The sequence below is a fragment of the Aquila chrysaetos genome, chromosome 23, assembly GCF_900496995.4.
Source record: "Aquila chrysaetos chrysaetos chromosome 23, bAquChr1.4, whole genome shotgun sequence".
Taxonomy (NCBI): Eukaryota; Metazoa; Chordata; class Aves; order Accipitriformes; family Accipitridae; genus Aquila; species Aquila chrysaetos.
Genome location: NC_044026.1, coordinates 16666395 through 16678512, shown reverse-complemented (window position 1 = coordinate 16678512; position 12118 = coordinate 16666395). Strand labels below are relative to the sequence as shown.

Below are 12118 nucleotides of genomic sequence, written 5' to 3'. Positions count from 1 at the left end.
AGAGCAGCCTTTGGACGCGCTCCCCGCCAGCGCCTTTGCCCAGGACGGAGTCAGCAAGCGCAGCAGCGCACGGCCGCCTACCCTGGCCCAACGTGCTGCCTTCAGCAAGAAGGAACTTGCTGCATCCCTGGAGCACGCGGCCGTGGAAGCCCTCGGGTTGCTTGTGGCCAGGAACAACGAGCGTGTTTTGCCTCCCAGCCGCTCACTGCAATGCGCTCACCATTCGATAGCTGTCCCGAACGAATTGAGTTTCCTCAGAAACCACATTCCAAATACCGGTGTTTCTACACAGGTGTGGTGCATTCCCACACCAATTTCAGCTGCAATTTACCTAACCACGTCCAAGGTGACCCAAAAAATGGGAGTGGGGAAAGAGAGTTCCTCCAGTCCCAGGGCATTTCAGGAGACAGCCCAGACTTAGTTTGTCTCATTCCTGGTTAAAACACTATAGCCACATGATGCAAATTACTGAGCCTCCACAAAGAACAACGCCATGAGCTAAGATGCTTCGAGTTTTATTTGGGAAAGCTGTTTTGCTCTGACATGTCCTATGACAGACCAGATTTTGAAGACATTACCATCCCCCATAGCGCTTTCTTCCCCATCAGATGCCACCCCTGGTTTGGGTGCCCACCTGCCGAAAAGGCTGCTTCACGAGCCAGACTAAAGAGCTGACTCTGATTTCAGTTGCAACCCAGCAGAAACTTCCCCAAACCCCGGCTTTTGTCACTCTGTCCTTACTCTGCACGCAGCATGAAGCTGGACTAAAAGCATAAGGGCCGTATAACTCAGCAGTGTGGTAGCTGTGTCTCTGTGCCAGACTTCGTTTTGCCAGGTGATCCAGTATTATGCAGATTCAGCAGCAATGACCATAAAATAATGGGTTTATTGTTTAAGAGATAAGATGCAAATTTGTTCAGTTATTCAGTAACTAAAGCTGCAACACTCTTGCATTCCTGCCCTTCTTTTAAGTGCTCATATTTCTGGAGTTAAGGGTTGGATTCAGAAATTATTTTAAAACCTTTTTATAATCTTTTCAAGTTGGAAGGTGTTACATGCAGTTACTTGACCAAGTAGAGCATAAAATCTCTGTGCTCAACACAGTAGGCTACTTGACACTGAAATGTTTAAGAAGCGTCCAAGTTCTCAATCTTGTCAGTCATTTAATCTTCAGGAGGTTAAATATGTAACCTAAAATAAAAGTACCACAAGGAGAACTGCAACACACTGAAATAGGAGTATTATTACTACCCTCCTGAAGTTGTACATGTGCATGTCAAAGTTCCTGACTAGTGTTTAAAAAAAAACAATGCTCTTAAGTGCTTAAAAGCAACCCCAAACAATTCAGTATTTCAAAACGCATACAACATATGGTAAAGTATTCCTTTCAAATGCAAAGAAGATTCATGACATAAAAACATTATTTATTTGGTCTTTAATGGATGGGGTTACAATTCTGTTTCGGTCAGGAGTCTGCAGAGATCTACAGTATTATCAAACACACAAAAAAATATCCTCTCTATGTGCATGTGAAAGTACTATGTGAAATGAGTAAGTCTTCAGACCCCCAAATTTTAGAAGGCTAGCCTGTTTTCCCCCTCTCACCCAAGGGGCTACATATCACAGTTTCCACCACCTACATTGAAATTCACCAGTTTTAAGAATAAATCCAATGTACTGCCTGGTAAAAAGCTATGGTTAAATCCTGTAAGCACTTGTATACTTTTTCATCTTCAGTCATGTGAGTGCTCTCACTAAATTGGATGAGACTACTCATGCTCAAAATTAACCATTTCGACAAGTGCTTGCAGGACTGAAGAAAAAAAACCCAAAACCTAAAACCAGTCATGACTCACAGGTTGTTACCATCTGATGCATATTCCATTCCACAAAAAAGCAACATTGCCTAATTTTGGTAATTACTTCACAAAACTGAATAGCATTGCCACAAGTAACCTTCTGAATAAGCATATTCAAATTATAGAGGATTCCTTTTACCTACAAGGAAATGTCTATGCCCTTCCTAGTACTCCAAACATCACCCTAATGGAGTTGACTTGGTAGAACGTCGTGACATCTGTTGTATATTTGGCTTTCTGTTTTTCAAGCTTTACAGGCTAGATTTTTTAGATTTGTAAAGAAATAAATTATGAAAGTTGCCACAAGATGAAAACACGTCAGTCACAACATATGTATTGAGAGAGTCCTGACAGTTGTATAAGACAAACATCCAAACCCACAAGACAACAATCTGCTCTTTGAAACCAGGGACAATATACCACCAATTGAAGGAACGGAACCTTATGTTCACCTCAAGTGTCCATTACTGTGTCACTAACAGCATGAATCAAATCACGTTAACGCAACCAAGAAATGGGTGAGGTAGGCAGAAAATTAAGAAATAAAATTGCTTTTTAGATGTACACCCCACCAAAAAGCCAGCTGGCATGGGAAACATCCGAACACCTGGGTTGTGCTGCTAGGGTCATGGTGAAGGGAATGCGGATTGACACTGTTAACACGTTGGTTAAATGACTGTGCAGACAGTTAGGCAACCAGGGGAAATGGTCCTCATCAGGACTCTTCCAGGGTATAACGTGCTGAAAATACAAGATGAAAGCGTGCCCTCCTCCTTTTGTCGTGTCTATTCCTTCCGTCAGTAGCGCAGGATCTCACAGCTGAAGGAGGAGGAGGAGCACAGCGGAGGCTGAGCCAGCCCTGGGTTTGCCGGTGGAGGAGGTGGGTGGCATGCCCGAGTGGGAGGGGAGCGCCACGCCGGCTGGCCTCTTCCGTAGACCCCCACTGAGCGTGTATGGACTGACTTATTTGGCAGCTGCTCCATTAAACACTCCTTCACGGAAAGATCCTGATGGGATTGCTAGGCGCTCCTTAAAACACAGGACAACCACCCCAAGGGCTCCTGAACCAGGCTTGCAGGTGCTGTGCAATTTGCACGACACGTCATGTTTGTGCTTATCTGGTTCCTGCCACCCCCCATGAGCCATGCTAACTCACTGGCAGCACCAAAGGAGAAAAAGAGAGGCCCCAGCCTGGTGATACCCTGTCACATATCCTGACACACGTGGCTTGCTCCGCTCTCCATCGCAAGACCCGGACAGCAGCAACGGCTGGTAGGACATCGGATCTGGCACACATTTAAAACCGGCCATCCTCTTTAGAGCGGAAGAGTGGGCCTACAGCGATGCACTGACCCATTTCTCAAGTGAATTTGCAAAATGGGAATTTAACAGCCCAGCCCTTCCACCAGCTGCAGCCACACAGAAATGTTCAAGCCTTGAACTTTAAAGCTGTGTGTGTCTGTTACAAATGCCCACTCCCAAGGCGTGTGTAATGAAGTTCTGCACAGGCACATACTGTTCCACACCCACATCAATTCCAAGAAACATGGGTAGCGAGGGGCTATCACACCTGCCTACTTCTTAAAGCAATGTTATGTGCATGCAGATACAGCCATGTAAAGTCATACTGCAGTTTCCTACCTATTTCCAAAGTCTGGCTGAAAATACAGGCATAAAAAAAAAAAAAAAAAAAAAAATCTGTTCTTGGTCAGTTAAGGCCAAGGTCAATCTTCAAAAACGAAGAATTATGGCTACTGGGCAACAAGAGAGAAATCACTGTTATTTGTTCTGCTGTAACAGACCCTAGTTCCAGAAACAATGAAATAAAATTTAACGGCAAAATGGATTTTACTCTTACTCAACAGTGGTTCTCCACAAATGCACTTAGTTTATTGAGCAATACTTAACCATAACTGTGGACTAAATGCGTATAATACTTGCTTAAAAATCTACAAAGCTACATGCATTTTTCTACTCATTTCCTATATGAACAATTTTGATATCTACAAAACTAGAACTATCGAGTGGCCAAATACAGGTAAGAGGCAGAATTCGCAGTCCTCCGTCTGTATCTTGTAATTGTACAGAAAACGCAAATCCCTCATCTTCCCAAGTCATCTCACAAATTGATATTGCTAAGTTTCACAGAGTACTCCTGCAGCCACAAGGAGCTACGAGGTGCACAGCTAGCTGCTCCACAAGTCATAAATGGGTAAAACTAGATCCCCTTGGTAAGTTACACAAAACCCACTACAGAAAGGTCACTGGTGGTGTTGAGCATGTTTCAGCTCAGAACATGATTAAATTTCAGTGATCTTCCACCTGAATGCTGTAAATAACTGTCAGATTTTTATTCCTGGATTTCTGCTCAGTTCTCAGGTCTCTGAGACAGTACTGTACAATCTTGGAGCCCTCGGGACATTCATTAAAAACTCTCCTTCTGCTGTGCTTCAATTGAATGGCTGTCTGTCTTCACGAAGTGCCATGTGAATAAAGATTACCCTAACTTTCCGTGCCTAGGTGTTTATAGTTCACATATCATGACATTCACTTCCCTTATTAGGATTTTGCACGGTAAATTTCAGCATTCAGACTACGCTTCTGATGGCAAGTGTGTTTGCTCTCGCTTTTTCCCTCTCCTGTAACAAGGGACTCCTCAGCATTGCAAAACCAGCTTGCAGTTTGGCCACGCAAAAGCATCAAAATGAAATGCTATAGAAAGGAAAGAAAACACGCCTGCTTACATGTGTACACAACATGGCCAGAACTACTCCAGAACTTTAAGGCTGGTTCTCTGCAGTACCTGCAGAGTTGGTCAGGTTAAACTGAAAGTCCAGCTTCCCATCACTAGCAGGCCCTGAGGAGAAGTCGTCCATGGCTACTCCCTCCCTTGCCCACCCACTGCCACTAACAGACGATTCAAGCAGCCAGCAGGACAACCTCGCATAACTTCTTAGGGTGGCTCTCAAAGCCCATATAATCCCATCCTCTCTTTAACATTAATAAACCACAAATGGAAGCATCACCTATGTGTCAATTTTTAACAGTTAATGTGTCTCATGAATTCATAGTGAAAAACTAATCAAAACTTTAATGGATTTGTGGTGTACACTTATGTCTAGCATGTGCAAAGGAATAGAGATTATATTTAATAACTAGAAGAGAATTTAAGTTAGAAGCGTATGCAGAACAGTTAAATTACAGAATATGGTAACCACCTCTGTATCAACACTCATATGAACACTCAGAGCAATTTTACATGTGTACATATAGACATGTACACGTCTTTTTCCAAACCAAGAGAAATTCACATACAATTCCTGTAAGAAATGTCCTAAGCACAGTTTCCGTTCCATTTTCCTAAGAAAGGAATCTATTCAAGAAACAACTCAGTACTACACTGAAGAACTAGCAAGTAATTAAGATGTGTTGTTTTGACAAATGCACTTGAGAAAGCAACATGAAGCCTCCTGAGTCCTCTTTTAATCCAAGACGAAAAGTATACCGCACTTGTTCAACCATCAATATATGTAAGCTACTTAAACATCATGTTTGTTGTTGAGCCAGTTGCACAGTCCTGATTTGGTTTAGACCACAACTATGCTATGTTTCCAAAAAATACAGCAAAGCATGTATGCTGATAGCCAGCTCATTTATGCTGAGTATTTGGTACTGCAGGCACTTCTATTTAGAGACCAATGTTATTTTCCCTATGCAAGTCAAGCATCAGATTCTTTAAAAATAGTGGGTAAATATAATTTTGTGGAAGCCAGCTACCACTGCTGAACACCACCAGCCCCTTGAGAAACTTTTGCCACAGTCAACAAGTTAATTGCTGTGAATGAAACACATTACTCACCATGGCAAAACTTTTTCACTTAGTCTTGGCTGTAAGTATATTAGACTTCTAAACTGAAAATAGCATGCCCTTACTCCTTCCCAGGTACAGAAATAGTTAGATCAATATAAGATCAGGATGTGGCATTACTGCATGAAGGAGTGACCCATATGGAGGAATTTCACATGGACATGCTTCTCAGCAGTGACAAATAAAACCTGTTTTTTCTGGATTAATTCTACTGACATTAATAGGAAGGAAGTTCTCTACTTTCCAGAATAATTTTGTGAAAAAGTAATTTTTCCACATCCTGATAGTTTTTTAAAAGTTTGCTCTTCACCTCTGGATCAGTCTAGAAATAGATACCACAAACAACCCTAGGGAAAAAAGTTTTCAACATAAAATCTAGATGTTGGCTTCCCAAGCTAACTCTCACTGAAAGCAAGGACAAACATGATTAAAACAAAGATTCTTTTAACCTTCAGGACTGGGTTGTGGAACTTCAAACCATCGGTCTATTTCGTGCTTCAGATTATTGCACTGACACCCCCAGGGAATAAAATGTTAAATCCAACACTAGAGAGAAATATCACAGTGCTAGACAAAGGACACAGGGCAAGCAGGCAAAAAGATGCTAAGACAACTTGCAGATCAGTTCTTCATCTCATATGTAACTCAGTGAAAGGGAATTGTGGGACTCTCCCCAGTCTCCCCAGAGAACAGTAAGGGTGGATCTAAAGAAGACTGAAATAGTCTAAAAATGCTAAGGCAGCCATTTCAAGATTGCTGTAATTAATTAAAGTGCAGACTGCCTCTGAAAAGTGGTGGTCCTATCCAGCTGAAAACCTACTTCCCCAAGTAATTTTGCAGTCAGATCAGTTCCCTGATCCAATTCAATCCAGACCTGCAGGAGTGCTCTCACAAAGACTAAACAACTGGTTTGCTTAAAGACAGGACTGTTTAAAGCACTCATAAAAATTCAGCCTAAGATTTAGGGCAAACAAAACAAAACAATACTGTTGTTCAAACCATAACTTCTGAAAGAAAGCATGCAACAAGGCTTTTATAAAACCTGCATCATTTGAACTTCCAACAGGAAAAGAAAAGCTATTTCAGCACACAGACAGCAGTGCATGAGAACAAGCTGGCCAAGAATAAAATGAGACTGGACGTTAAAAGGTTTCTGACCGTCAAAGGACTGATGTCCTAAGGCAACTTTCCAAGAGAAAGAGCAAAGTTGAAAAACCACAGACAAAAGCCCTAGCTAATTTCATTCAGTAAGTTTTATGAAATTTTATCTAATATTATGCAGGCTTGTCAATGACCCAAAAGGCTCTTGCCTCTTTTGGGAGCTGTCGAAGTCTTCATGAACTTAAGACAAAAATGTTGTTAGGGAAAACAGCCACTATTTCAGCCTCTTGGCTACAACAGCTAGGTTGCTTTTGCCCGTTGCACATGTGCTAGGGAAGTCAAAAAAGGAGGGATGAGAAAGGACTGATGAAAATCCATCAGCTTTGCACCGAACTGCACACAGGCATGCATAGCAATGGGGCTCTGTTGCCTGCAGAGAACAGCCGCAAATCCCCAGCAGCAAATCAGTGCTTGATTAGCTGTACGAAAGTTCTCCAAAATCACATGTGTGAAGTGAAGTACTTGTGAATGACAAGAATGGCATAGCTGTGTCTCTTAGGAGTGTTATTTCAGCATCAAACATTCTGCCATTTCCAAAGATAGATCAGAATTCACAGATTCTGAGCAAGTTACTGTCATAAAACTGAAAAGCACCAGGAAAGAGGGAATCTTTCCACTTGGTCTAAAGCTTTTTGTAGTAATTAAGACTTGCTGTCTTGGCAGATTCTTCAACGTCTATAAAACTTCTCAACCCTGAAGCTCTCCCTTTCTGTGACAGAAACAGCTGATGTAACCACTGCTAACAAAAGTGCTTTTACTGGAATAGCCAGTGCAAGTTGAAACAGCTGAATATCAACATGATTTATAATAGTTGTGAATGCATTTTATTTTGCATTTATTAGCTTTAGTGCTACAAAAATTTTGGAAAAGTTTCCGGAAGTAGCTATTGGTGAGGATAAAAACTATCACCTGTGGAAGAGATTCAGGTTCCCATAATTCCTCCTGTCAAAAAAAACTTCTTAAACCAAAGGTGAAAAGCATGCTTTCGTACCTCTTACCTATCAGTGCTATTTCACAAAAGACAGTCCTCATTTAAGACAGCCTCAAACTATGGTTTTATTTACAGACTGGATCATCATACCTGTCAAACCCCAATTCTCACCATTTTCTGTGTTGTTAGAATAAAAAAAAGAATTTTGTTGCAGAGACACCCAAAATTCTCACATGAAAGACTGGTTGGTATAATTTGATAAAAGTAATTAATTAGAAAATACTGATTTATCAGAGTAGGAAATTAATGAGAAAGATTTTGTTGTTCAAATTTCCTGGTTTGAATTTTCTTCAGAAGTTACAAGATTTGACCTACTTTAACAGCTGTTCACTTTTGTCAAAATTATTTTATGAAATTTACTTTTAATTCAAGTTAGCAAAAAAGTGCGTACTTAAAAGTTGTAAGTCAAAATGACGAAACAAAAAGTTTCCATGCAGAAAATGTGTTCTGTTTTGATAAACCATTTCAGTTTTTCCCCTTCACTAATAACTAACTGAAAGTACTCTTTACCCAAACCACATCAGAAACGCTTGAGACCTCAAATATCCTCAAAAAGTGGGAAAAAGCTTTTCCAAAAGCTTCCCATGTAACCCGTTCCTCACAGCCCAACTGGCCTGCACAGCAAACGCTCTAGAAAGCATGGCCCATGTCGGCTCACCAACGGCGGGGAAGCAGGGCTGGCTGGACAGCCGGCTTCAGGCCCTGCACTTCAGGAGGACAGAAAGGAACAGCGTCCCGACTCATCACATCACACAGAATTCACAGAACATACTGCCTCAGTTCTTGCTCTGATCAATAGGCTACCTCTCCCCACGTCTTCTTCCATAAAGAGTCTGTGTTCAGGGAGGAGGGTAACACCGCATAATGTGCGCATTAATAACTCTGAATGAAAAGATCATGTTGCCGAGTCTTGGCAAATTTAGTTGCCCAGTAGCTTATAGCCTGAAATACATTTGGTTTTCCAGCTGAACGACACAAGCTTACCTTTTTACTACAAGCTTCAGTGTCTTGTGTGAACCTTTCACCAGACAGATTGCTTCTTGTCGGAAGCCGGAAAGGCCCACATCATTGATGCCAACAATTTCATCCCCAGCCAGTAACTTGTCCACAGCTGCAGCTTTGCTCCCATCTTCAATCTGAAGAAAAAGCATATGAAACAGTTGAAACATTGAGGTTGCGTAGTGCCACCTTTACACTAAGTTAATGAGCTTTCAATATTGGCTTCATATAATAATTAATACAATAATTAAGTGCTTAAAGTAATTTAAAAAAAAAACATTCAAAAATGCTACAGAGACAGAGCAATGATACACAGACAATTAGAATAGGAAAGAAAAGGAAGGGGGAGAAACCTTCAGAGAAAACTAGAAAGCTTCATGGAAATTTGGGAGTCAAAAGCATCTGTAATCTTGAGCTCCGTTCAATACTGTACAGGTAATTCTACTTGCAAATAGAGTTTTGGGCAGGCATCTTAAAATCTGGTTCTCTACAGAAGGTAAACAGAAACATTAACCACACAGTCAATAACATTAACCACACAGTCAACTCCAAAAATCTGGCATGCAATGAAACCCCCAAATACTGCTTTATAAGCAGGTCTAGGAAATAAAGTGATTTTCATAAGGCACATAACATTTAGGAAAATATCTGAGAATTTACAATCCATACAGCTAACAGCTCTGGCTGGAAGAAGAGATCATGGTCTGAGATCCAAGGAAGAAAAACAACACGTCACACTACTGAAGAACACAGCAACACTAAGGGAAATTCACTGGAAGATTGTTTTGCTGCCACAGGCATCTCTCACATGCATTGAATTTTTACACAACTATTTATAACATGTGGCGAAACACACACAAGATAAATTAAAGAGTCAGGTTTTGGCAATTCCCACCCCAATGAAGGAAAAAAAAAAAACACATTATGAGTTACTCATTTTCAAAATTTAAAACAAATCTCAAAAGCTTGATCAGCCAGACTAGCAAGTACCAACAGTTTGAACTGATTTCAAATCAGGTTATGCAGGTAGAAAATTAGAAAGGCCAAAGCCCAATTAGAACTTAAACTGGCTACTGCCATAAAAAGACAGCTAAAATGTTTCTATAAATACATTAACAACAAAAGGAGGGCTAAGGAGAGACTCCATCCTTTACTGGATGCAGGGGGACACACAGTGACAAAGGATGAGGAAAAAGGCTGAGGTACTTAATGCCTTCTTTGCCTCAGTCTTTAATAGTAAGACCAATTGTTCTTGGGGTACCCAGCCCCCTGAGCTGGAAAACAGGGATGGGGAGCAGAACAAAGCCCCCATGATCCAAGGGGAAGCGGTTAGCGACCTGCTACACCACTTACACACAGGTCTGTGGGACCAGATGGGATCCACCCAAGGGTACCGAGGGAGCTGGTGACAGTGCTCCCCAAGCCACCTTCCATCATTTATCAGCAGTCCTGGCTAACCGGGGAGGTCCCAGTTGACCGGAGGTTAGCAAATGTGATGCCCATCTACAAGAAGGGCTGGAAGGAGGATCTGGGGAACGAGAGACCTGTCAGTCTGACCTCGGTGCCTCGGTGCCAGGGAGGGCTATGGAGCACATCACCTTGGGTGCCAACACATGGCATGGCCAGGGCAACCAGGGGATCAGGCCCAGTCCGCACAGGGTTACGGAAGGCAGGTCCTGCTTGACCAACCTGATCTCCTTCTATGACAAGACGACCCGCTTAGCAGATGAGGGAAAGGTTGTGGATGTTATTTACCTGGCCTTCAGTAAAGCTTTTGACACTGTTTCCCACAGCATTCTCCTGTCCTGGTTTTGGCTGGGATAGAGTTAATTTTCTTCCTAGTAGCTGGTATAGTGTTATGTTTTGGATTTAGTATGAGAATAAATATTCTCATGCAGGGTGGGGTGGATCACTGCTCAGAAACTAACCGGGCATTGGTCAGCGAGTGGTGAGCAATTGCATTGTGCATCACTTGTATATTCTAATTCTTTTATTATTATTATTATTATTATTATTATCATCATTATTATTTTCTTCCTTTCTGTCCTACTAAACTGTCTTTATCTCAACCCACGAGTTTTACCTTCTTTCAATTCTCTTCCCCACTCACTGGGTGGGGGAGAGTGAGCGAGTAGCTGCGTCATGCCAGCTGTGGTTAAACCACGACATATCTTTATCAATGATCTGGACAAGGGGATCAAGTGCACCATCAGTAGCTTTGCAGACAACACCACATTGGGCTGGAGTGTTGATCTGCTGGAGGGTAGGCAGGCTCTCCAGAGGGATCTGGACAGGCTGGGTCGATGGGACGAGGCCAATTGTACGAGGTTCAACAAGGCCAAGTGCCGGGTCCTGCACTTGGGTCACAACAACCCCACGCAGCGCTACAGGCCTGGGGAAGAGGGGCTGGAAAGCTGCCCGGCAGAGAGAGACCTGGGGGTGCTGGTCGACAGCCGGCTGGATATGAGCCAGCAGTGTGCCCAGGTGGCCAAGGCGGCCAACGGCATCCTGGCCTGCATCAGAAATGGTGTGGCCAGCAGGAGCAGGGAGGTGATCGTCCCCTGTGCTGGGCACTGGTGAGGCCGCACCTCGAATACCATGTTCAGTTTTGGCCCCTCACCACAGGACAGACACTGAGGTGCTGGAGCGTGTCCAGAGAAGGGCAACCGAGCTGGTGAGGGGCCTGGAGCACAAGTCTGATGAGGAGCGGCTGAGGGAGCTGGGGCTGGTTGGTCTGGAGAAGAGGAGGCTGAGGGGAGACCTCATCGCTCCCTACAACCACCTGAAAGGAGGGTGTAGTGAGGTGGGGGTCGGTCTCTTCTCCCAAGTAACAAGCGATAGGACAAGAAGAAACAGCCTGAAGTTGTGCCGGGGGAGTCTACATTGGATATCAGGAAAAATTTCTTCATGGAAACGGTTGTCAAGCATTGGAACAGGCTGCCCAGGAAAGCGGTCGAGTCACCATCCCTGGAGGTATTTAAAAGATGTGTAGATGTGGCACTTAGGGACATGATTTCGTGGTGGACTTGGCAGTGTTAGGTTAACAGGTGGTCTCAATGATCTTGAAGGTCTTTTCCAACCTAAATGATTCTACGCTTCTGTAAGTCTAAATATAGCTGTAGGTGTTGAACACTTTGCAATTCAGGCCCTCAGCTTTCTCAGTTTCTTCCCATGTCTTTTGCTGTCAACACAGCCTCCGTCTTCTGAGATGCTTGGGCTCATGATGTGCGCATTTAATTT

The 12118-nt window shown here is 42.9% G+C and overlaps 1 protein-coding gene across 5 annotated transcripts in view; it reads right to left on the bottom strand.

Annotated features, from left to right (window-relative positions):
• SHROOM2 (shroom family member 2) overlaps positions 1 to 12118 on the bottom strand; it is a 132376-nt gene that overhangs the window by 69149 nt on the left and 51109 nt on the right. For all 5 annotated transcript variants that reach the window (XM_029998794.2, XM_029998786.2, XM_029998788.2 and 2 more), the window contains exon 2: positions 8864 to 9015. Coding sequence is in view for 4 of the 5 variants with exons in the window: in XM_029998786.2 (XP_029854646.1) it covers positions 8864 to 9015 (152 nt within the window). In the remaining variant the exon portion in view is untranslated. The remainder of the gene's footprint in view (positions 1 to 8863; positions 9016 to 12118) is intronic.